General features: G+C 37.7%; 3 protein-coding genes across 3 annotated transcripts in view; 2 read left to right on the top strand and 1 right to left on the bottom strand.

Moving 5' to 3' along the window:
• The window catches only part of LOC123875907 (protein espinas-like), a 172,824-nt gene that overhangs the window by 99,752 nt on the left and 45,204 nt on the right, over positions 1-27,868 (top strand). The gene's annotated exons all lie outside the window — the stretch shown is intronic.
• LOC123875930 lies at positions 23,889-26,581 on the top strand. The gene is made up of 2 exons (XM_045922038.1): positions 23,889-24,316; positions 25,738-26,581. Exons 1-2 carry the CDS (start codon positions 24,133-24,135, stop codon positions 26,478-26,480), a joined length of 927 nt encoding a protein of 308 aa, XP_045777994.1. The 5' UTR covers positions 23,889-24,132; the 3' UTR covers positions 26,481-26,581.
• LOC123875924 (protein ALP1-like) lies at positions 24,318-26,979 on the bottom strand. The gene is made up of 2 exons (XM_045922026.1): positions 26,572-26,979; positions 24,318-25,272 (listed from the first exon to the last, which is right to left on the bottom strand). Exons 1-2 carry the CDS (start codon positions 26,865-26,867, stop codon positions 24,384-24,386), a joined length of 1,185 nt encoding a protein of 394 aa, XP_045777982.1. The 5' UTR covers positions 26,868-26,979; the 3' UTR covers positions 24,318-24,383.

The raw sequence follows: 27,868 nt of genomic DNA on the forward strand, positions 1-27,868 counted from the left end.
TTTTATCACAAATAAATTTAGAGTAATTAAATCGACATTCAAGGTAAGATCCTTAATTAATGTTCGCAGTAAATTGCACATTGTGGGCCCCTCCGTACACACTTGGACAAAAAATCAATTAAATGTATAACATTTTTATTTTCACAATTTCAAACCGCGATAGTGATCTGTTCACACGATTAAATGGAAATTAATTTTTATATGTACTAAATTCAGAGTTATGTTCGAGCTGCCCTATTCCAGTTCGGGAATATCGTACTTATGTACAGTACGAATAAGACTTGGAATAGCATGTATAGTTTTATTCTATTTAAGACTTCAAAGGTGTATTGTTTTCGAGGCAAATGAGAATGTGACAAGGAAAAACTGTCGCCAAACGTATCTTAACTAAGATCTAAGATGGTTCAGTGAAAATTACTATTTGATGTACTTTAACGATTCTTTTGTTAGTAATGGATTGTGTATTTTATGTTGTTTTTATTGTATTGTAAAATGCACCGGTTTGTGTTTTGATTGTCTTATAATTAATGGCTTCTTTAATAGACTTTTTTACTCTAGATTATTTATTATTTTATTGTTCAAGCTTAGCCTTACAATGTTACGAAAAAATTAATGCTCAGGTAAACTTCCTAAGCAATAATCCATTAGGAATGATAAAACACTTATGGAACTTAATAATGTAGACAAACAAAAAAAAAAATGTTTTTTTTTTAAACAGTCAGAGGGGATTGAGGAATGCCGACAGAAGTGAACTTCCATTAAAAATTGAACCTTAATAGATTGCGTTAAGGAACTTTAAAAAGCTAATAAAATTAGCATGCCGATGATGTGACCATGAAATTTTTACCCATCCCAAAATCTCTCCCTAACGCCTAAAGCAGTTTTCATTTCAAAAACCCCAATTTAAAATTATCAAAGCTAACAATCACTACAGAGGTACATCGCATTTATTTGAACGATCTAGCAAAGATCTACAGTATCGATTGTCCTTAGCAATGATCGACAGCGAATCGATTTGGCGAAGAACGCGAAGTGTCGAGCGGCGCTTGGCAATAGCCCGCAAATAGCGCAGCCCCCCAACAGACCGACGAATAGACCTACGAAACTATCAGATAGAACTATACTAACCTCGTGATCATCTGGGAAATATTTAACCGTCGTAAATAATAAATATTGCCATTTATCAATTATCACACCTGAACTCCATTTATCTCTTACAATGAGTGAAGAAGTGTGCTTTTTCTACAAATCTTCATTGAGTAATGACCTGTCCACTCTTATTGTAACTGTTGTCAGTGGAGGCCAGCGGTGGGCTTCAATGATGATATTGATGACAACATTGTAAACAAGGGATAATTTTTTTACGGTTTATGGTTTTTCTTATCAAAGAAACATTATGCTATTTTCTATTGCATTATCTTTCATGTCAATCACATTTTCAAATATCTCCATAGGTAGATTAGGTTTGATTATCGCCGTAATAATAGTTTTAAACTTTGAAAATAAAAATATTGTAGATTTAAGGTTACAAGAAAACTAGAAAAGAGCTGATAACTCTTAAACGGCTGAACCAATTTTTTTGGATTATAGCTAAGAACACTCTCGATCAAGCCACCTTTCAAACAAAAAAAACTAAATTAAAATCGGTTCATTCGTTTAGGCGCTACGATGCCACAGACAGATACACAGATACACAGATACACAGATACACAGATACACAGATACACAGACACACAGATACACAGATACACACGTCAAACTTATAACACCCCTCTTTTTGGGTCGGGGGTTAAAAATAAATGTTATTAGCGTTCAAAAACTCTCTAGTACTTATCATTAAGACATCTCAAAAATGTAGCCAGAGATAACTACATTGTTGCACGATACAAGATTATTTCCACGGGACTAAATAAGAAGTTCGACATATTTATGTGTCTGCCTCGACTTTTAAACTGGTACAGCACAGCACTTCTAAACCCATTATAAACTCGTGCGCAGATCAAAGCGTCGCGACGGGATGCGCAGACGACGTCTCGACGGTACTCCCCCTCCTCCTTTCCTCACCCCTCCACTTGTCCCCGAACAGTCACACGGCGCCTACTCGCATATGCAATATAATTTAATTATATCTTAACGCACAATTGATTGCAGCAATTATATATCTACGAGTACAATCAATTGCAGCATAGAATTATTGAACTAGTTACTTGCGACTTCTTTTTAGGGCTCCGTACCCAAAGGAAAAAACGGAGCCCTACTGACTGTCTGTCTGTCCGCGTGTTACAGGTCTCTAGCTCGTAGACTAAATGAGTTACAAACCTGAAATTTTGGTATTTGTTGTAAAACGTTGACCCAAATTATTGAATTAGAAATTCAATTAAACTATTGCTCAGTGGGGCTCCCATATTATATGAAAAAGGAGAAGGAAAAAATATTTTTTTTTTACCTAGGACGTGGGATATCATTGTTTAAGCTCATTGAACTTGGAAATAAAGCGTGTCTAAAAGTTACAAACAGCCTAGAAATTCTCCAAAAATTTTCGCATGAGGTTGATCAGATTTCAAATATAAAACTTAAGATTTTTGGTTTTATGACCCTATAATAATGTGTTTAGTTTCATGAATATTTTTTACGAACGAGTTCTGTTTAGTTATGTATTAATTTTCATATGCTTTACGACCAAGAATTTCCTAATGAGGCATTGAAGATTGGTTATTTCTTAAAAGGCAACTTGAATTATAATACTGAACCACTACTTTTTATTACATAAGCGTGTTGATTGTTTTTTGTGTTGGATTAAACTACTGGTCAAATTCCTGTTTTCATTCCAAGATGAGTACCTATTTGTGGAATGACTACGAAATTACATAAAGATGCACTACAATGCATTGTTGCAAGAAGAATACAACAATTTCAGTCAATCACAACAATTGGGATTTCATGCAATTTTTTCGCAATCGACCAACAGGTGCAAAGAAGTCAAAATATTGTCACAGAATAAGAGCGTTCACCTCTGGTTGCATCATCAGTAATTTTACTGAAAAGGTCAAATGAGAAGCTGGACTTAATACAAAAAGTTACATATTTTTCAAATTCTAAATCCAATGAAAAATACACTTGTGTCAAAGGATTATGTTTATCGATAATGGTGAAGTGGGGAGCGAGTCAAATTGGGCGGTAATTCGTGTAGGCCGTGTAACTGTACGCGCAATCAGCGATCATTTGTATTCCATAAATGACACCAGCTAATACCTATGTCAATACAAAGTACCTTCGGTTTCCGCCCGCAACTAAATTTTAGGAAGTTCATACTTCATACAAAAATTCCAATTGTTTCATAAATGGATTGGGAGATAATGCCTTAAAGTGGCATAATTCTGCCACTTTTTGAGAACTGTCTTAATTTTTAGGGTTCCGTAACTCAAATGGAAAAAGGAACCCTTATAGAATCACTTTGCTGTCTGTCTTTTTGTTTATCTGTCTGTCTGCCTGTCTGTCTGTTGGCCTGTCTGTCTGCTTGCCGCGTCTGTCGAGAAAACCTATAGGGTACTTCCCTATAAACCTATAGGGTAATGTTGTTATTTGCTACAATTTTTGCCACAAAACAATTTAATTGTCAAAAACAGTTAAAATAAAAGAATCAATTTTTTTGTTTTGTTTATTTTTCATAAATAATTGTATGGTGATTTAGACAAATAACAAAGTTGCTAAGTAACGAATTATCGACTGGAGAAAATTGAGAAGTTGAGGCACAAAAGGTAAATAAATTGTGGTCCTGTTCTCTCTTTACCCAAAGTTGATAATGTGCAATATTTATTCAATACAGTAACTTATTGGAACTGTATTTATTCTAAATCAAATCACATGTGCGCCACAAAAACATTTTATACACCAACATCCAAAAGTTCCCCAAAAACCCAGTTTTAAAAGTTTTAAATCTAAAATATGTAAACTAATACCCGCCCTTATAAAGTTATAATACATTAGCAACAAAGCATTTTATCCACACAAGTAACAGTACACAACCGCTATATCACAAAAAATCATTAAAAAAAATCGTACTGCATACATGACATCTCAAAATCAACTAGCCACGCCATCTGGTGCCTCCCGAAAAATACACATGTCTTTTTTCCAGATGATTTACTTTTTGGAACACTGTGCATTAACTTGCAAACAAAGTCTACTCTTTTTGGCATAAAGTTCATTTTCAATTAGCAATCTTTTGGTAATCTAGAAAAACAGGGTTGTCGATTATAAGTTTTGTGTAAGTACGATTAAGATTGAAATTTGTTTGATAGATTTTTTTGAGATTTTTTTTCAAGGAATAGCATAATTCATATGGCAAGGAGCGGGTCAGGTTTCGCGGCAGATGGAGTCCTGCGCACGCGCCGCCTCGCGACACATTTCAAGCTTCGGCTCGTTTGGCGAATGTTTTTGTTTGTATGTTCATGCGTCATTAGCTATTCGATGATCAAACTGGGTTATGTATTTAATGCGAATTCTATAAAAATGAGAAACATTATTACAATAAGCCTAGTCAGTTCTCATTATCATTATATCAATCCATCACCGGCTCACTACTGTGTACGGCACCTTGTATATAGCATAGTCTACCACGCTGGCCGAGCGCGGATTGGCAGTTTTAACACACCTTTGACAATTATGGTGGAGAACTCGCAGGCATGCGCATTGCGCATGCAGGTTTCTTTGCGATGTTTCCTTCACATTTACTTAGATGTTTCATTCTTTATTGCACCAACACGATGCAATTGACATAAAACTATAGATTTTTAGAGTCCGTACCTCAAAAGGAAAGTAAGAACCCTCATAGTTTGTCTGTCTGTTGTGTCTGTCGATTCGGGGGAATCAATACATCACAAAAAAAACTTTTATTTCTTGTACGATGGACGGAGACCTTCGTGTGTGAGTCCAACTCGCATTTGACCGGATTTTTTTAAAGCATGATAGAGAATAGACGGTGTACCGCAAACAAACACACAAACCAACGAACAAGCTGACTGACAAGAAAGCCAGTTAATAAAAATGTGTTACAAATCTTATAATACGGCCATTTATGCTGCAATTATTTATTCGCAAATATATTAAAACCATTAAAGTACCTACCTACTTCCTGTTGACCTAGAATCATGGCAAGAAGCCCGGTCTCACCTCACAGTCACAGCATAAGTGATAGAGAATTTGTAGTCATGCCATATAAAAAATCGACCGATTTCTTTTATCTTGTCGAGGGTAGTGCGCGATATCTTCAAGCAGCGCGAACTGCAGTGGTGCTGCGCGCGCGCCGGCCCAGCTGCTTGGCGCGCAGCTGCCGCCCGGTACAGTTAGCACCAGATGGCGCACCGCAAATACCGATACCTTACTCCAGACCGCTAGCTATAGTGCGCGACAGGTTGAGATGGCAACCGGGGTGTCAACGCCCCGCACACCCGCACAGCCCCTGCGCTAACCCGCTGCGGGTGAGCGTAGGTGTGCGGGGCGTCCCCCTGTTTCATACCCCAATGGCCATCTAAACCTGTGGCGTGCTATTAGGTGCCTCATAACATACAGGACTCTTTGTTATCGTTATCACGTTATATACGTTATCGTATGATAATATTCAAATCGTATGTTATGTGTTGTGATTATATCACGGGCTTCAAATTAAAGGGGTGTAAAAAAACGCGGTGATAGCCTCGTGGTTAAGATGTCGGCCCTCTATTTTGAAGGTCGGGGTTACGGTCCCAGGAGCGCACCACTATGTTTTTGGAGTTAAAGCAAAAATGATTAACACCCATTGAGATTTTTGCCTCTATCAAGTGTATGGGATTTCGTAACAGACGTAGCGTTATACTAACTTCTTTCCGTGGATAAGTTATACCTACGCTAGATTTCATTGATTTGATGAAAAACTGAAAACTGCGTGTTGCGAAGAAATAAGACCCCTACTTGATGAGACGTATTATAGTCCATACAAAATGACATCTCACTCGCCATTTTGACTCTATGTGTCAACTGTCATGTCAAAAGTTCGGTCCACCTTTGAAATAAGGACTAAAATCGTAGTTTTGACATGATTTGACACATAAAATCCAAATGACGCCTGAGAACACATTTTTAACGCATTATAAAATATACCTAAATCACTTTACTCAACCTACTAGGTACTAGTTAAGCCACTCCGGTTTCGCACGGGGCATAAAGTACCCAATAATTAGGCAGATAAGCTTCTGGCCTTGATACGTCAGTCAGTGAGTTTCAAAACAATGATTAGAAGTTCTCCTGAGGTGGGGCGTGCGTTCGATTCGTGCCCATAATTTCGCAATCATCCCAAAGATCGCGTGCCTCCTGTTACATAAGTGTTACATTTTGCTATAATTTTCCAATCGTGGTAGGGTAACCATGCTTTCCAGACAAGCCTTTTTTATTCAGATACAAGTTAGCCCCTTGACTGCAATCTCACCTGGCGGTAAGTGATGATGCAGTCTGGAAGCGGGCTGGGCGGGAATGGAAGATGAAAACTGCCATAGCCCTTCCAGGTGGCAGTTTTCATTAAAACTATACTCCTTTGGTACTTACTTTGGTGCATACTTACGGGCATAACAATCAATCTATCCGTAATCAGTCGAGTTCCAGAGATTGCTTCCTACAAACAAACATACAACCTTACCTCTTTATAATATTAGAGTAGATTATTATAATTGCTTGTATAGTAGGCATGTTATGGTAAATTGAACAGTTGAAAAGAGCAACCGCCGAGTTTCTTGCTGGTTCTTCTCGGTACGAGCGGAATTCCGAACCAGTGGTTAATTATTTTGACGATTCAAAAGCACTTGTTAAAGTCCACTTGAATAAAAATCTATTCTATTCTATTCTATAATCGTTAGCCGTATAAATATAAAGTACTTACTACCTACCTACACGTAGCTAGTATTGGTTCCTGAATACTGCAGTCATTAAATTAACGTAATGGCCTGGAAAATGGGAAAACTTTGACAATCTCACAGAGGTTATTTACTGAAATGCGATTCGATTTGACGATAAGGATAAGTGGGACGAAAACGGGAATCAATTTAAAGAATAAAAATATCCATAGAAACATCTATCTAATCACCTATCTAATAAAATCTAAGAAAACCAATTTTAGAAGGATTTCGTAGTAGCATAAGAAACTTACCTGCTACAGATTTAAGTACCAGCTACTTCCCAGTTTCTAAAATGCACTGCTAGAATATGGAATGCTCTTCTGACTCCCGTTTCCCCCGCTAACTGCAATATTGGGACCTTCAAAAAAAGAGTGGATATAGGCAATAGGCATCTTCTAGGCAGGCGCACTCCACCTTGGTATGATTGCAAAGCGCATGCCTATTTAGTTTAAAAAAGAACTTACAGTTTTCCAGAAGAAAAATTGCTTCGTCGTAGTAACATTTTATTCCTGTTTTTATCCATTTTACCATTTCGATGGTGAATTTCGTGCATATAATATTGAATGTATGCAGGCATAACAAAGATTCTGCATAATTTCTAACAACTTGATTGCTGGCGGCCACACGCTCTTTTACATTTCCGAATTGCACATTCCTATCGTAATAGGAAAACGAAAAAACCTCTCAACAGAGATTTCCAACGTCCACCTCCCACTTCCATCATCAGAGATGCTCTGTGGAACCATAATCATCCATACTAGTATTATAAATGCGAAAGTATGTCTGTCGTCTGTCTGTTTGCTAGCTTTTCACGGCCCAACAGTTTAACCGATTTTGATGAATTTGGTACAGAGTTAGCTTACATCCCGGGGTCCTTCCCCGGGATGTTTTTTTCCTTTTTATACCGGAAAGTCAAGAGTCCCCACGGGATCTTTAAAGGTCCATCCGTTTAACTGAGTTGTATGAACTTTGGTACAGAGGTAGCTTGCATCCCGGAAGTTGATATAATATAGGCAACTGTTATCCCGGAAAATCAAAGAAGTAAGCTTTAGTTTTTAAAAACTGAAACCATAAAATGAATACTTTTTAACCCATTTTCTTAAAATTGGCCTTCGATAATGGCCTATGGGCTTTAAATTACATTATATCTTTTCAACGTTGAAGTCTGTAGTAGCACGCGATCTAAATGATCGGGTTCAGTGCAAATTCATACTCATTGTATTTGCCATTTTAAAACTCGATTGGCGCAATGCAGATAATTTGCTCGCACAACTAGGCTTAGTTATATTAACTACAACCTCTTTCTTGACATCTTGTTACTTGATAATGCTTATTTTATGCATAGTGAATTGGAAATCTCGATTTTTAGTTAGTTATTCCAAAAAGCATGCATGAAACTTGCATGCCTGAGATTTCTTCATAGTATTTCTCTCAGTCTCTATTCAGAATGAGAAGGAACCTCTACACTGCTCATCCGCGGACTTCACACACCTTTGAGAACATTATGGAGAACTCTCAGGCATGCAGGTTTCCTCACGACGTTTTCCTTCACCGTCAAAGCAGAAGGTATTACTTAACCATCTTAGACACAGTAATAACTCAATGAACATCAGTCAATTGAAGGATATATTCCACCCCTTTTAAGAAACCTGTTGTAACCCCATAATAAAATCAACAGGTATTCTAACCTAAATGGCTATTATAATTTGTAATACTCGTATGGACCAAAATTTATGTTCCCTTTACAGATAAAATACGATTATACAAAATACGATTTCAAAGAGCACTTTTTAACAAAAAAACAATTTGCACCGTTTACGAAAATTAATTTGAAGCCACCGCGCCGCTCCTTACGTCAAATTAAACGCAGCTTATAATTCCCTAACCGCACTTAGGGGTCGCGATTTCTTGAAGAAAAAACATATTTAAGGAGTTAATGCCCCGCCGCGCCATCTGGCGTGCGCGCGCGCCGCAAAGAAAACTGCCGTTTTTAGAGTTCCGTACCTAAAAAGGAAATAATTAACCCTTACTAAGGATTACTTCGGTGCCTTTGTTGTGTCTGTCAAGACCAGTCAAGGGAATCAAAACCAAGAATCATGAAAGGCAGATAGCAATGTCATAAAACACAAGTAAAGGGAAAAATCCAAAAACCGTTGTGGTTACGTCACAAAAAAAAGTGTTATTTCTTTTAACTCTTTGTGCGAGTCCAACTCGCACTTGACCGGTTTTTGTAGTTGTACACCCCGTAGCAACTAACTCCAAATATTAAAAATACTGTCCTAAAACGAAAAACTTTTAAGTTCCAACCTTACTGCTTTAAATTAAGAGCTATGAATAAAATAATTAGGTGCATAATTTATTTTGCTGGTTAACCTTTTTGGGGGTTGCGTATGAGTAAGGATGTTTAACGAAACACAAACAGTTTTTAATCCCTAAGATAATTACGTTAAGGTTTGGAATGGGTCATGTAATTGGTATCGTGTAAGGGGAATGTGATGGTATTTTATGAGAGATTAAATTTAGATAAATAGGGATAATAACATACATTCACGCAGCGTGTGCTGTTGATATGAATTATACATACCTACTACATATTCATCAAATTATTCGTAAAATAAGGATAAGGTAAAAATTTTGGAAGATATGTCAGATCTAGGCAGGACAGATCATGATTAAAAAAATATATATAATAATATATAAACTTAGCTGATCCTAGAGTTCACGCATAATACACAATGCAAACCTTAAACTCAGTTTCATAAATAAAACGATTGAACAGACGGATAGACAAACACTGAAATGATTAATAAATGTTCTTTTATTTGGTTTTAGTACGGAACTCTAAAAAATTAGAAGCTATGGACGGCTATTTAAATGTATGTTGTTATTCATTTTCCTTACTACTTCTACTAAAGTTCTACATATTCATTATGTTCTACCTATAGTTGTATTTTATTTGTAAACAGTTCCAAACCAACAACATCATCGAACAGCTAAGTATAAATACTTGACAAATAGCCCATAAATAGACTCGTAACATATTGACCCCTCCTATAAACTTGTAATTGGCACAAGACCACTTAAGGACACTCCTAAATCGGCTCTACAAGCTCACACAACCGGAAAAACATTATGCCGATCTAATTCTGTTTATGTTTGTGCCATACGGAAGTCGAAAGCTGCTATGGTTTTTTTGCGATCACCCCATGTGCCACGTGGCTCAAGATTGTGAATCTAAAATAAATGCGGCCTGAGAGTAGACCCTTGGAGCACACCTGCTTTCAATACACCGTTAATCGAACTTTTGTCAGAACAAAAACAGCTTTTAATCCCTTCCAATAAGAGTGAATACAACTGCATAGTTTTGTTGGTAAGTAGCGGCGCATATTTGGCAGGAAGAGGGTGTATATTGAATTATATTTAGTTGAAAGCTCCCTTTAGTATGATTGAACAAATGATACGCGACAAGGTGCGTTCTAGGCACGCTTCTGGATCTTCGTCGGGATGTACTTTTGAATAGCCTTGATTGATTTTGAATTTTATACAGGAATTCGGGGTGATAGCTTAGTGGTTAAGATTTTGGGGTCCGGGGTTTAACACCGGGCACACAACTCTGACTTTTCAAAGAAACTACTTGGTACTACTAGAAGACAAGAAAAACTTTTAAAGGAAAATGCCGCGAGGAAACCACATCGTGTGAATCTTCCATAATATTCTCGGCGGTGGTGTGTGAAGCCTATCAATCCGCAACTGACCAGCGCGGTGGACTAGGGGGTAATTCTGAGAGGTCTCTTTTCAAAACTAGAAAGGCTTAGGTCAGCTGGCTTAGGAGTGGGCCGACGATGGGCTAAGGTGATGATGATTATTGATTATACAACATAATATTATGTATATGAAGACGCACAAGTATGCTCGTTAATACAATAATTCCTAAAATTTTGCTTTTGAACAGATACGAAAAGGAAAACCAAAAGTTATTAACTTTGAACATAGCCTAAATAATAATTTTCCATGCAGATTGTGATCGTAATTTTAATTTACGTTGTACTTACAGTCTGCAAGTCGCGTGTAGTAAACCGTTCGGCAATAAATGAGGGTAGCCTAATAAAGCATGTTGGGGTTTGGTAAAATATTGAAAAAGTTCCAAAAAGATACAAAATCAAAGAAAGGTTTTATTCGGTTGTATTGTTTGTTTCTATGTACCTACCTTCCATGTTTATATTACTAGTTATATCATTATCATCATCACTAACCTGTCGCTGGCCCACCACTGAGAACAGACGTCATCTCAGAATGAGAAGGGCTAGGCCATAGTCCACCACGCTGGCCAAGTGCGGAATAACATAGTTCACACACCTTTGAGAACATTATGAAGAACTCTCAGGCATGCAGGTTTTCTCACGACATTTTCCTTTACCGTTAAAGCTAGTGATATTTTAATGAATAAACCGCACGTAACTAGAGTTGCGTGCCCGGGATCGAACCCCCTACATCCCGAATAGGAAGCCGACGTTTTAACCTACTTTCACTACTTTTTTTAGGTACAATGAATTCTATTTGAATGAATACGTACACTTAATATCGTACACCACAAAATTAATACTGAAAAATACATACAAAACGAAACAAAAATATAGGCAGGTACAATTTGGCGGTCTTATCGTTACCTAGCGATCTCTTCCAGGTAACTTTTTAAGAAAATTTATAAAAATATTTTTAGCTTATAATTATTTTGGAGTCTATAGATCCTAAAAAAACCTACCAGGTAATATCATGTTATAAACATATGGATACAAAAAAAATTAGATTTTAGGTGTGTACTCTGTGTATCTAAATTAAATTTAGATGAACCAATTATTTGAAGTCTCTATCCAAACGATACGAGAGTCATTCGTATTATATTAAATCCATGAAATCATAAAGCAGTGAAAAATATCTGTCATAGTAAACTCTTACAAGTAATAAACAACACAAAATAATATTATTAATTAATGGACTAATAAGGCGATAAAGGAGCTTTAATGGTTAAAATGAGGCGCGATAAGCCATCGTGTTACGGGGCGAGGTTACAGCTACACCACGGTACATTTAATATAGGTTTAGTACATATTTAGGGCTTGGAAAATGACCTGTAGGTATAATCGGGTAGATTAATATTGGCCATCTAGATGACGATTGAATACGGTAGTTGCCTATGTCAAAAATTATTTCTCAGTGATTATTTTATAGAGGGTCTTCCAAAATACGTAAAATCCACGTCCTTTGTTAGTTTCAAGTGTAATAAGTAATAAATTAATTTTAAATTATCGATTAAACTAAAAAAGCTCGTCAAATCATTGTGACGTCATGCCAGTATTTCATAGAAGCTCGCATACTAAGCGCGTGTTTTAACGTTTGATAAAAATATACTGATTTGACTGTTTGTCAAACATCGGATTCCTTAGTGACAAAGTTTCGTGGAAGCAAGGTAGGTATTGTTACATAATGTAATTTTATATGATTTGAAAAGAGCAACTGCCGAGTTCCTTGCCAGCTCTTCTCAGTAGAATCTTCATTCCGAACCTAGGTAAAGTCACAGATATAGCATACTAATTAAAGATAAGTATATAAAATATGTCTTTAGATGCGTATATGAAATACACTTAAAACAGTCTTAGCTTTTAGTTCCTGTCCATAATAAAATGTATATGGGTCACAGTTCACGATAGTTGGGTATCTTATAGCAAAACATCGAGGGTTTTGACGTCACTCATGTAGTGACGTCAAAACCCTCGACGTTTTGCTTTTGTTTTCCTACATTTGACAGATAGCCTATGAATCGCCTATTTTTTTTTTTTCACGTAACCCATAGCCTAATTTGACCAATCGTCGAATCAAGATCACACCGAGAGTTCCTTCACTCTAGTTCATTCTACGTGGCCCCAAAACCTTTTTGACTTTCCTACTAAACGACCAATACACAACATCAGTATTGCACGTCGGCTAGGCAGAGCAGCAAAACGCTGTAACGCACGCCACCCAGCAGGTACCTAACCTACCCTACCTACCTCTACCGCATTGGCACCCTTGGCTCTGTGCCAATAAGCTGTTTCGTAAATTTCATGCTAATCTAACTTATGACCTAGCCTGACGCCCGTGCTTCCGAAATTATTTTTCTGAAGGTCTGATTAATAGGTACATACATATTTAAGTTATTTTCCCCTCATTTCCACAAGATATACTAAACACGACATACAAAGCGACTTAGATTTAGCGACGTGTGGATTTAGGTTTTTGAAACCTCGTGGAAACTTCGATTTTCCGCTAATAGTACCCTTCCTAATAGATTTCTATTCTTGAGATATATCATTATGGTATTTTCATGAGAAAGTTACACATAGGTATTATATTATTGTCACTAGCTTATGCCCGCGACTTTGTCCGCTGGACTACACAAATTTCAACCCTCTATTTTACCCCCTTAGGGGGTTGAATTTTCAGATATGATTTCTTAGCGGATATCTATATCTACGTCATAATAGCTCTCTGCATGCCAAATTGCAGCCCGATCTGTCCAGTAGTTTGAACTGTGCGTTGATAGATCACAGTCAGTCACCTTTGCCTTTTATACGTAGGTACTCACTTTATCTTTCATCTATTTTAGAAAAATCTACCACCAATAACATTATTATACCTGATGATCACCAAAAATAAGTTGAATAGAAACTGTTAGAACAGATGGTAACTCAAATTCACTGAAGAATCGTTTTTTGTAACGACGTGTATGAACTTGGTACACCTTGAACCGTATCCATAGGAATTACACCCTCAACGCACCATAGGATCAAAATTTTGCTAAAAGGTAGAGAGTCGGTGACCAGAATTTCATAGGTTTTGTTAAAAATAGATAAATTCTTTGTTGCATTTTTTTACTCCATTGTTTATATACAAAACAAACATTTACGTGCAAAAGTTAAATTAACAATGTAAATGTTATAAGTTATAACAAATTAAATGTTGTACATTCGTCATTTAGTTGTAACCACTACCGCTTCGCTTCCGTGGGAATTTTTAAAATCCGACCTTGTTCTATTCCTTGTCTACACTAAAAAAGGAACTTCTCTGAAACTGGATAAAGAATATTAGCCATTACTTATTTTTTCCGATTCGTTTTTCGCTTTCCCTTCCAACTTAGTATATTTTATAGCCGCCGCCATTTCGTCGACCTACACCAAAAACCATAAAAATCTTATGCTGTTTCCGAATAAGAATCATTATTAAACAGACAAAAATGTTGTTGTAATTGGCAAAAAGTTTAACCACCGGCTTTTTGCCTACAAGGTGTAGCAGTAGGTGGTACAAATGATACAGTTGTGGATTCCCTTTCAGTGTGCACCTTTCGCGAATTAATTGCACCGGGTTCCATCGATCCACCATCTGGTATGTTCGCGGGTCAGTCATTGCTTTTGTTGAATGTTCTAATATGGTGTTTTTTGTTATAGGTAAGCTTCGATTGATGGTGAAAAGATGACCGTAGTACTATGTATTGTATTTTTAGTTTTATTTTGGAGGAAGAAATCCTGGTGGTGCCATCAGCTGGCATGCAAGGCTTCAGTAGTAAAGGAGGCGTACCGAGATCTATGAAGTAAACCCTCCTTTAGTCTGAGTACGTACCTTCAAGGCAAGAGTGATTTGGCATCTTCTAGGCAAGCGCGCTCCAGCCTCATCATTGCTTTTCAGTAAGCACTAGCGACTCGCCCCGGCTTCAGACGGGTGCAGTATAAATACTAATGCGGTGTAGTGAAGTTATTTTGTTATATTTCAAAAGAATAAGAGCCGGTACCCACTTGTCGTCTGTCTGGCCCGGATTTTAATCGGATGTTCTAGTGCAGTGGCAGAACATTTTACATGAAGCTTTTCACAATTGTCTGAAACTGATTTTGTGTCAAAATGTTCTGCCACTGGAACATCCGGTTAAAATTCGGATCCGACAGCCTACAAGTGGGAACGGGCTGTCAGTCGGCTTGATTCCTTCCGACATCTTGACAATTATCGTGATATTGACAAAATCATACGTACAAAGCTTCCACTTAATTCTATCTATTGAAGAAAAATCCGTTGCGTTGTCCAAAAGATCTAAGCGTACACAGCTATGTGAGTGCACATAGGAACAGTCATACATACTTATAGGTCAAACAAATAGGGTTTAACCATAACGCTAACAAAAACTTAGCGTTATTATGATACTACGTTAACACAATCCAATACTAATAACAATTAGATTTAGTATTTTCAAACCTAAGCAAAACACGGGTCAAGCCCAACTTACAAAGCGGCATTGACTTCGAGTGACCCATTTACGGAACGTTCGTTGACCTCTAGCGTCAGTCCGATGTTTTATTTGCAATATACTGTAAACTTGTAAGAAAAGAATACCACCGTTGTACGTTCGCTGCAATGCGTAGCAACTAGCAACACAGACATGATTACGCAAGCTAGCAAGTGGCAACCGCCCGGCGCGCAGTGTGCGTGACGCAGGTGCATCCAGTACCGCCAGCAATCACTGTAATCGACTGTGAAATCACCGGGACTTCGGCCGCTGGGGGTTGCGATTGCAATCGTAATAGCATACCTACCTACTTTGATGTTGAGCGCTTATTACTTACCTAACCGTCTAAAACAATCTTGCGCGGTTACTGAAGGTCTTTTGGAGATTCTAGTGTAATTCTATCACTAATATCTGATTAAGGTCTTTGACTTTAATGCTTAAGTATGAGACGCCGGGAAACCCTAACCCGTAAGGTGCCGTAGGTGTAACTGGTAATGTGTGGCACAGCTTCCAAAAATAAAAGTTTTTTTCTTTCTTCTTTTATTTATTTCTTTCTAATATTATAAAACACTAATATTGTAAAGGCGAAACTTTGTATGTATGTATGTATGTATGTATGTTACTCCTTCATGTCACAATGACTGAATCGATTTGGCTGGAAATGGAGATAGCTTGTAACCTTACGTAGCACATAGGAAATGGCGATAGGATTTATGGCGGAAAAGAGTTCCAATGGGGCTTTTGAAAAATCTACATCCACGGACAAGTCACGGGCATCATATAGTTTGTCATCATCATGATCAACCCATCACCAGCACACTACTGAGCACAGAATTTAGACCATAGTTCGGCCACGCTGGCCTAGTGCGAATTTGCAGACCGCATTTCATTTATGGAGAACTCTCAGGCATGCAGGTTTCCCCACGATATTTTCCTTCGTATTGTTTTTGAATCTATGTATGTCCACATTTTTGCTGCGTGTAGACTTCTTGCTTCAAAAAGACCAAAGATTTACTTTGATATAATTAATTATAATAATACTGTACCTACATATTTACTTTTCGTAGCGAGTTTGACACTTTTTTAATTGATCAATAAATTATTGTTTTTCGTGGAATGAAAGCAATTTACTAAAGGTAAAAATTAATTGTTAGTCCAATGTACTTATTTGAATTACAGTTCCCTATTGTATCGCTTACAAATCACAAAAATATTAATGTAATAAATAATGGTTTCTTAATTATTTTTAATCTTAAATCTAATCTTTACATCTTGGTAACAAATAGTTGACTTATTTAATATTTTGATATAAAATAATTGTTTTTTATTAATGTATGCCATAAAATAGAGTGAAATTATAAGAGCCGTCAGTGAAGCAAAACTCAATCTCTCTAATAGGTAATATTTTTTCAGGAAGATTTTTTCGAATTTGTATGATGAAATGAAGTAAATTGTTATTTTCATGTAGTGGCAGCCTATGCCACTTATATGTTAAGACTCTACCACCGATTCGGAAATCAGTTCTACTGAAAAGAGTCAGCAATAAACTTTTCTTTTTAAACAAAATGTTACAATATGGAATACATTAACAATGTAACTATAAAACTACCTTCCAGCGTTGTCCTAAAGTCTAAATAAACCCTTCTTGCTCAGAGAGGGAATCCATGCTTAGTGCTAAATTACCAGAACCATTGCTAAATTCTTTCGATTTTAGGAGTCTGGCTTCTCCTAAAATCTCACCACATCAGTATAAAGTGTTGAGAATGAAGTAGGATTATTTTCGTGTTACAATCAAACTAATTGAGGCTGGAATTTGTGAAATGGCGGGTGGGTTAGGCATTTGGATCGCAATTCCAATAATTAACCCTCGTTAAAGCTATAGGCAGGGTAGTAATGTGTTAGGGCTTATTTCGAATAGCTACCTATACCTAATACCGTTTGTCACGAAAGGAAACGAGAGGTATAAATCTGGTTATTTTCAATTTCCACGCTACGTATTCTCGGTAATAAAACTCCTAGCAGGGGGTGCGTTGTTTATCAAAAGTATAGTACGTTATACTTGGTACATACTCTAATTTATGAAAAAGTAAAGAAAAAGTAAAATAAGTTTTACTCTAACCCACAGAAAACAAATAGGTACTAGATGTAGTAAGTATAATTACTAGATGATGCCCGCGTCTTCGTCCGCGTGGATTTAGGTATTTTAAAAATCCTGTGGGAACTCCTTGATTTTCCGGGATAAAAAGTTATCTATGTACCTAAATTATCGGGAACACAAGCTACTTCTGTACCAAATTTTATATAAATCGGTTAAACGGATGGGCCTTTAAGAATTCCGTGGGAACTCTTTGATTTTCCGGGATAAAAAGTAGCCTATGTCCTTCCACGGTCTGTTCTGTACCTCATCGAAATCGGTTAAAATGTTGGGCCGTGAAAAGGAAAAGCAGACAGACAGACAGACTTTCGCATTTATAATATTAGTATGGAAGTATGGATTAGACTGTAGATTCTTCGCATTTGCTATCTTTTGGGATAACTTCGCGTCTTGTTGTTTGATCCAGATCCGTGTTTTGGATGTAAACAAAACAATTACGCAGTCTGTCGGATTGGAGAGCGAGGGGCCCGCTCTCGATAATTTGACGAATCACGCACATCGAATGTGCGGAATTATAACAATTTGGTACATTATTACAAGTATTATCTGCCAGCGATTTTGTCTGCCTCAAATATTTTTATGTTTCTCGCTTTTAGGGTTCCGTACCTTAAAAAGAAAAACAGAACCCTTACAGGATCAGTTTGTTGCCTGTCTATCCCGCTCTCTGTCGTGTCTGTCAAGAAAACCTATAGGGTATTTCCCGTTGACCTAGAATCATGAAATTTGGCAGGTGGGTAGGTCTTATAGCACAAGTAAAGGAAAAAATCCAAATAATGCCCGTACCCGAGTACGGAACCCTCGGTGCGTGAGTCTGACTCGCACTCGGCCAGTTTTTTACATTTTGTTGTGGCTCTACATTTTTAATGATAGACTAGCTGGCTCGCCCCGGCTTTCTTCGAGTGGAATTTTTAAAATCGGATAAAATATCAAATAATATTACCTATTAAAAAGGTACATTTGTGTGAATTATCGGAAGGCAATATAATTATTTCGCTTTAAGACCGATTTAAATCCCAAATCAGAGTTAATAAACCTATATTTTATCAAAACAAACACCTAAAGAGTTAAAAGGCAACCTTTAAAAACCAACTAATATTTGCAGTTAAAACAAATCGATATCAATACAAATTGTATTGAATTGATAGTTTCGGAACCGCAAAATGAAAATTGTTTTGTTGCACAGTACAAAGTTATATTTGCAGGTGGATTTTCGAGCGTGTGGTATATTTTGTATGAGAGTTTTATTTTCTGGACGGTAATTAAGGGATAGTGTTGTTATAATGAGTGATTCACTAACTAAATGGGTCAATCCATTATCTCTGGATCTGATAAGGGTCGGTTGAGTTTTGTTTTTGTTTGTTTTAATCGAGGGTGTTACATTCCGATTGGGATGCGGAGGTGTGAATATTTTTGGATGTGCCACGATCTAAATTATAAAAGGAAAAGTTTATTGACTGACTGACTGACTGATCTATCAACACACAGCTTAAACCACTGGGCGCATCGTGTTGTTTGGCATGCCTACAGATATCCACTAGGACAGGAATTTAGAAAATTCAATCTGTAAGGGGTAAAATAGAGGTTTGAAAAGTTATGTAGTCCACGCAGACGTAGTCGCGGGTGAAAGCTAGTTTAACTTATATGAGTTTTAACCGTAAGTTCCCAAACCCCCCCCCCCCCCCCCCTTCTTAGGTTATAGGTAACCTTAGGTTCAAGCCCTGGTGAATTAGTTGCAATACGTTATTTCATAGTACAGCAAATAATACAGCAAAGACAAACAGTGTTATATTTCTAAAGTCTTGATTGCTTTGCAGTCAAATAATGTAGGTGCGTTATTGTTAAAAATCCCTCATGCCACTCAGGATTCTTAGAATCACCCGCCACGCTTTTGAATCCGTCACTTGCTTAGGATTCAAACTCGGAATTCGCAACAATAACGTTCCTTGGACACTTGTTTATTTGGGTGTAGTATATAGTACGGATGAACTTTTGTAAAAATACAGCTGTGAATTTTTTGTACAGTACATTACCTATCTACCCAATTACCTAGTATTACATAATTTAATTACTTACATATTTTTCTATTACTTACCTACCTACCTCTAATATCTATAGCTATGTCCTTTGCAGTTTGCACCATTTGGTTTGCCTGGAAAAGATCTCTAGGCTGCGATAAGACCGCCAAATCGTACCTGCCTATATTTTTGTTTTTCTTTGGATGTGTTTTTTCTCTATTAATTTTGTGGTATATAATAAAAGTATATTCATTAATTCATTCATACGTTTACCTCATCCACATGATCTTGTATCGTTGCATTTCCAAGAACACAATACAATGATAGTCGCTCAGGCCGGCGCGCGGCGCGGCGGCAGTCGGCACCGCGGACCAAAACGAAGAAAAAACCCAAAAATCCGACCCATCCACCATCCAAATGTACCTATAGGCGCCGGGCGCTCATCACAAAGATGTAGACGACTGGAAGTTTCCAGTATGTAGTTACATAGAAATAACCACATACGAAGACGATGGGAATTAAATGGGAAAGTATTTGAGCACTTTCGAAATTAAAAATACCTACTTACACTAATTTTTTTTTACACTTTTTTTTCACCTACTTATACCTATGAGATTTTTTACTCCACCATAACTTCTAAATAAATAAGACATGTTGCGATGTCGTTAAAATCCGTACATCCAATTGATCCTGATAGTGGTAATTTATTTAAAAATATCAATATGGCAACTGTGTGGCGCCATTTTCAAATGTGAAAAAGTATAAATCTGTACGATGTGATGTGATGTTGTCTGGTGTGAGATATGGTGGCTATCTGCCACCTTATCGGCAAAGCCGTGCCGCCAAAGGGTTTAATTTAAAAAAAAAAATGGCATACCTACGCTTTCCAGGTTAGTTCGCTCCCATCTTAGACTGCATCATCACTTACCAGCAGGCGAAATTGCAGTCAAGCACTAACTTGTACTGAATAATAAAGAAAACACATTCAATCTATTCCATAATGTGTATATCTGTGTAGAGCGTGCGGAGGCGCCAAGTTATCACAGCCCGCCGCGGTGGTCAACTGGTCAACTGAGATTTCAGTTACGATAACGACATACCCCGATACCAGCGTGATATCACACCACGCACTCGCGCCAAAATAATAAATACCTACTTTTCATTTTAAAATTCAAATCGCTACTGACGGACAACATTGAAACTCAAAGTACAAGTGTAAATTAAAAAATAACTCCCTCGACAAGTGAAGGTTACAGTAACTAGAAAAGAGCTGATAAATTTCAAACGGCTGAACCGATTCTCTTGGATTACAGCTAAAAACACTCTCTATCAAGTCACCTTTCAAACAAAAAAAAAACTAAATTCAAATCGGTTCATTAGTTTAGGAGCTACGATGCCACAGACAGATAGACACGTCAAACTTATAACACCCATCTTTTTGGGTCGGGGTTAAAAATTTATTTTGAACCTACTTTAACTGGACTGCACACATTTCAAACGCCTATTTTACCCCCTTGGGGCTGAATTTTCAAAAAATTCTTTCGTGTCATAAAAGTTGTAGCCCGATCCGTCCAGTAGTTTGAGTTGTGCGTTGATAGATCTGTCCGTCATTCACTTTTTTCGATTTACATAATACCTATTTAGATTATTATTTACTTATGATGTCTTCATTCACAATTAATTCTATATTTTTTTATGGTTTTCTTAAACATTAATTAATGCCCGAAGCACACAGTTATTATGTGTGTCTATTAACATACTAGCACTGCTGATTCTGGTTACATAGACCAATTAAAATCAACATTAATTGCTTTGTGAATACGAAGTGATACGAATAATGAAGCGAGTGTGATGAATGAAAGTCGTAAACAATGCCTGATTATCCCCTGTCCCCTGTCCCCTGTCCCCTGTCCCCTCGCCAGTCAATCGCATTGTCTAGTCTCTTTGCCTACTCTATCACAAACGTGTCTGCTCCACTGACCTCTACTGACACAAGTACGCTGGACCTGCGATTGCCGATCCGTTTTTTAATTTGATTTTCGCTAGTTCAACGACTGAGTCCCAAGTTCAATTTCCAATAAGGACAATTGGGCATTTTTTTTTATTCAGATATAGGTACAAGTTAGCCCTTGACTGCAATCTCACCTGTTGGTAAGTAATTATGCAGTCTAAGATGGAAGCGGGCTAATTTGGAAGGGATATGACAGTTTTCATTAAACACATACTACTCCTTTGGTTTCTATACAGCATCGTACCGGAATGCTAAAACACTTGGTGGCACAAATTGTCTATATGGCACACGGGCCACACCTCTTCTAGCGTACTTGTATAAGTTCCATTGAGTGGTCTGTTCGGAAGTTGGCTATGGCTCGTGATGGGAATACACCATACAGATTTACTGATCAAATACGCTGCTATCCGTTTATAGGCATTTGCTCAAATATTATGTTGAGACAATACTAATAAGATCCATGAAAAACCGGCCAAGTGCAAGTCAGAATCGTGCACTGAGGGTTCCGTACTCTGGTATTTTTTCCAACATTTTGCACGATAAATCAAAAACTATCATGCATAAAAATAAATAAAAATCTGTTTTAGAATATACAGGTAAAGCCCTTTCATATGATACCCCACTTGGTATAGTTATCTTACTTTGAAAATTCATCATCATCATCGCGTGCCTTCTTCGAAACGAAGTTTGGCGATCATCATCCGAAAAGCTTCTCTATTAAAAGCCGCCTCTTTCAACTTCGGGTAACTAAGCCCTGTCCACCCCCTTATATCGTCCAACCATTTACGTCTTTGGCGACCTTGAGCTCTTTTGCCTGCAATTCTCCCTTCCAAAACTAATCTTGGGAATGAGAATTGTCCTCCTCTCTGTAAATGCCCAAAGAAAGCGAGCTTCCTTCGCATGGTGGACATGAGTTCTCTCTCTTTGTGGACCAATTCCAGTACCTTAGTGTTCGGTGTAAAACTGTTCCAGGTTATTTTGAGCATTTTCCTGTAGATCCACATTTCGAAAGCTTGTAGGCGGTTAGTTGCTTCCTTTTTGAGAACCCAAGTTTCACAACCATACAAGAGGGTGGACCAGACATAGCACTTTACAAGGCGGCATCTCAGCTCAAGCTGTAATTTGTTGCTGCAGAGGATTTTGGACATCTTGTGGAACATGGTTTTGGCTTGGCTAATACGGCACTTTATTTCTTGTAGGTGATCCAGATCCGAAGTGAAATACCTACCCAGGTACTTCATTTTCGGGACCACATCCACGCTCTGGCCCCTCAATTCCAGACGGAAGGGACTTTCAGGCCTCTTCGAAATCAACATTGCCTTCGTTTTACTGACATTAATTGATAAGCCCTTAGCTTCTCCCGCTCTTGATACTTCGGTAAGCAGCTGTTGCAGTCCGGTGGCAGAATTAGCAATCAGTACTGTATCGTCAGCATATCGGATGTTGTTTACGCATACTCCGTTTATATTAATTCCTTGTTGGATAGAACTTAGTAAATCTGTTAAGATCTCTTCAGAGTACAGATTGAAGAGTAATGGAGATAGTATACAGCCCTGTCGGACACCTCTGGTTATTGGCCGCCAGTCCGAGAGTTTACCCTCTATTTTCACTGCTGCTTCCTGGTTCCAATAGAGGTTTCCTATTAGTCGGAGATCTTTATCTTCCAAACCCTTCTTTCTTTTTTTTCTTTGAAAATTGAAACACATTTTTTTTCTGTGATGTACTTAATCACAAATTCACGGTTTTCGGATTTAGTCCTTTACTTGTGCTATAAGACCTACCTACCTGCCATGATTCTAGGTCAACGGGAAGTACCCTATAGGTTTTGTTGACAGACACGACGAACGGACGCATAGACAGACAACAAAGTAATCCTATAAGAGTTCCGTTTTTCCTTTTGAGGTAGGGAACCCTAAAAATAAGCATTGTGCTATGATCGATACACAACTATTCATATTAAAAAATGATTACTGTGCTACTTCAATCAGGGTAAGCAGTGTCTTTATGCTTCTACGATTTGCACACCACAGGCTTAGGTGATATAACGATTAGTCACAATAGTCCAAGTTAGCAATAAAGTGGTTTCCTCCGGGTAACGGAAACCCATGCAAATGACGTCGCGTCGCGTCGCGTCGTCGTCACGTCCGTCGTCGCGCACCCTACTACACTTGTAAAATCATCATGAGCAAGTCATGACGGGAATTCCTAACTAATAGAGACGACACGTATACGAGTCTGTTAATTTTATTAGTAAGATACAGAATAGATTGGAGAATTGGGAAAAGAAAAGCTTTATTAATAACTAGCTGTGCCCGCGACTTCGTTCGCGTGGAATCAGCGCACTTTATATAGCCACGGACGCTCAGGCGCGAGACGTGTAGTACGTATTCTGTACGTAAAAAATGTTCGCCGTGATTCTTTAAATTGACATAACTTTTTTATTTATGAACCGATTGACATGAAATAAACACTAAGGCTAAGTTCATATGGCCGCGCGGTACCGCGCGGAACTACGAACCGCGCGGCACAAGATCAATATAAACGATAATTATCGTCTACATTACCGCGCGGTACCGCACGCCAACGCGCGGCGCGCTCTGACCCGCGCGCAAGATCTAGAACCGCGCGCTGCCGCGCGGCACAAGTATTTCAAACCTGTATCGACCTGTTCAGTTGATCCGCGCGCCTTGAGACGGAAAGACACATAGATCGATGCAATGAGTACCGAAGATGACATTGTGCCTATCGATTTGCTTATCGACGAAATCGAAAAAAGAGATGCGATTTGGAATCTTAACTCTAAGGATTATTCAAATAAAATATTAAAAAGAAGGTCTTGGGAAGAACTAGTTTTAATTTTTTGCAAAAATGATGATTCCGAAGAAAAAAAGAAAAATTTGGGTAAGTTTTTTTTTAATTAGTTTTATTTATTTAAAATAAGTTTTATAAAATCATAGGTAGGTACCTATTACACCATTTTATCTTGCCAATCTAATTTACCTTCAGTAACAAAATAATTTGTGAATTTAGTTCGAATATTATCTACTTCATGGATTGCTCGTCCACTGTTAGTTGGATTCACATTAGGTAATGGCGCTGGATTGATCATATCATCCTGATTTATACCATCTCTCATCCTTACCAAGTTATGTAAAACACAAATAGCTTTGACGATATCAACAGCAAAATCTATCTTCACGTCTATTGGCCGGTGTAAGATACGCCACTTGTTACACATTATGCCAAATGTACATTCGACATACCTTCGTGCTAAAGAAAGGCGGTAGTTAAATATATTTTTTTCTTTTGACAACATTTTACCACCATAGGGTCTCATCAAATTTTTAGTCATAGCGAAAGCCTCGTCAGCTACAATTACGTATGGTAGTTTAAATGCATCGCTCTCATTATTTGTGATAGATCTAGGCTCTGGTAAGTTCAACGAATTTTCTGAGAGTTTTTTGAATAATGACGTTTCCTTGAAAACACCCGAATCACTGTCTTTTCCGTAAGCTCCAACGTCTATCCATATGAAGCAATAGTTAGCATCACATAAAGCCATTAAAACTAATGAGAAAAAGTGTTTGTAATTGTAATACATTGATCCTGATTCTGGTGGCTGTATTAAACGAACGTGTTTGCCGTCCAACGCTCCAACACAATTTGGAAAATATGCTTTATTTTCAAATTGTATAGATATTTGTGTCCAGATTTCTTTTGTTGGTGGACTCATGACCAAAGTTTTTAAATTTCTCCATAAAACTTGGCACACTTGCTTAATTATACCCGATATCGTAGACTTGCCAATTTTATAACCATATTGTAACTCTGCAAATGAAGAACCAGTTGCTAGGTACCTGTAACATAATAGTTATTTAAGATACACGTGCATAAAGTAGATCTTTACCGAATAAGTGCTACAGTGAAAACACAAGCATAGCGAGTGTTTACAGTGTGGCACGCGAGCATAAAGTGCATATGCTCACGTGCCACGATAAATATTCCATTTCTATTCCTACTCCTATTCCTCGTCAAATTCCTATTCCCATACCTATTCCTACCCCTACTTACTCCTATGCCTACTCCTATTCCTATTCCTAATTCTATGTCTATGTCTATTTCTTTTAAGTAAATCTTTACTGAATAAGTGCTACAAAGAAAACACATTCATAGCGAGTGTTTACAGTGTGGCACGTGAGCATAAAGTGCACAAAGTACAATTTGCATAAAGTAGGTCATAAGGACTCTTTATGCACCCGTATCGTACAACATTTTTCAATAGTTTTGCAATGAAAACTAATAATTAATTATTTACTTTCTAGGATCGATTTTGCAAAAAAAATGGAAAAATTTACGAGATGCCTATGTAAAAGAACTTAAGAAAACAAAACATTTGAAGTCCGGTTCCTCAGCATCAACACCATCTTCATTTGCGTATTTCCAAAGATTGTCATTTCTTAAACAAGTTGTCCAGAAACGAAAAACTGACAACAGCCTTGATGTTGCGGAAGTTACAGAGAATCCTGATTTGGATAGTGCAGTTAACAGCAGCGGCGTTCAAGCTTCAACAGAAAATGTGCTCCGGAAAAAATTCAAACTTCACCCTGCCGATGAACATTTTGCAAATCTTTTACAACAAAGCATAAATACTCGAAATAATAATGCAGCAGAAAAGAAAGATGACGATGAAGATAAATTATTTTGTCTTTCATTGGTTAGGGAAATAAAAAAAGTTCCTGAAAACCGGCGTTTAAAACTGAAAATTGAAATTTATAATTTATTAGAACGATACCAAGCTACACGAGCACAGCCACTTGAAGATTTTAACTACCCGTCTACTTCATATAGCTCACAACGACCACCCAGAAACTATCATGCTTCATTTCAAAGTTCTCAATATAGCAACCCAATGCAGTACTCTGATAGAGAATCAACACAATATGGCTATACAACTAGTTCATACACTTCACCTCCCACAAGTTCATCGCAAGTAACATCACCCCCGGGTGATGTTACTTGTGACCCGTCATACGAAGATTCTCAAGAATTAGATCTGTTCAATTAAACTAAAAGTTAATTTGCCAAGAAGCCTCGCTCATAATTTCTTATTTTTTATAATTTTTACTGTGATTATGATTAATAAACAGTTAACTTACCGCAATGTTACAATGAGTTTTTCTTTTGGTGATATGCAATATCTTACAGCATTTTCACTGGATTTTAAATCATTTTCAATGAAATCGTATAAAAAATCAAAGGTTGCAACTGACATACGGAAATAATTAAAAAATTTTTCTTCATGTAACCTCAACTCAGGGTATAAGGTGACAAACAGGCTTGAAGAAAGTCTGTCACTTAATATTGGATGCACCCAGTATCGCCTTTGTCGTCTTCTGCGACGTCTCAGTCTTCTATATAAAATCCACAAGCAAATTGCCTCCTCCACGTCCATTGTATATCAATGTTAATGCCAGACTGGCGCTCGTATATACCCTGTCATGTGAACTCTAACATCGCGCGGCGGCGCGCGGTGCCGCGCGGCCATATGAACTTAGCCTTAATGTTAAGTGCAGCTTACTACAATATATTAGTGAAAACCGTATCTAAATCGAATAAGCCGTTTCTGATATTAGCGTGCACAAACACACAGACAAACAGACAAACAGACAAACAGACAAAAAAAAATTAAATACAATTTCGGGTCTGGCATCGATATAATAACAACCCCTGCTACTTTTTTTTTATATATTTCCATTGTACAGACACCACTTTTCTACAATTTTATTATATGTATAGATAGATAGACTATCTAGGCTTGCTCGAGACTGCATCACACCAAAAAGGAGATGATGCAGCTAAAGGTGGAGCGGGTCTGCCCAGAAGGTGCCTATTCACTCTTCTTTTGAAGATACCAATATTATAAGCTAGCGTTAAAAACGGAAGCCAGAAGGGCATTCCATGTTCTAACAGTGCGTATTAGAAACGAGGAAGCAAATCGTTTCGTAAGGGCCCGTGGGATTTCGATTATGTAGGGGTGCAGATCTTGGTGGCAGCTCGCAGTTCGATATTAAAGTGACGAGGACCTAAGCTTTTTTCCCGATTCGTGCGTACCTACTGCGTTTTTTTTGTGCGTTCGGAGTTTTTTTGTGAAAAACTCATCACAGACATTGTTTAAATGGTCTGCTAGGGGTGCCATCAGGGCTGTGATGTGACCTCTAGCAGGACTAAGGCAATTGGTTCGGAAAGTGCCCCAAATTGTGGTTTCAAAAACTTAATTATTTATAATGCACATTCCAAAAAGTTAGAGGTACGTGCCCGGGGATCGAACCCCCAAGTTCCGATTAGGAGGCGGGCGTCATAACCACTAGGCTATCGCAGCTTACTAAGCTATCAGAGCCTTTTTTATTTTCGTGGGGGAGGAAAACATGCCTATGGACTTCTGCCTGCTGGCAG

The sequence above is a fragment of the Maniola jurtina genome, chromosome 20, assembly GCF_905333055.1.
Source record: "Maniola jurtina chromosome 20, ilManJurt1.1, whole genome shotgun sequence".
NCBI lineage: Eukaryota > Metazoa > Arthropoda > Insecta > Lepidoptera > Nymphalidae > Maniola > Maniola jurtina.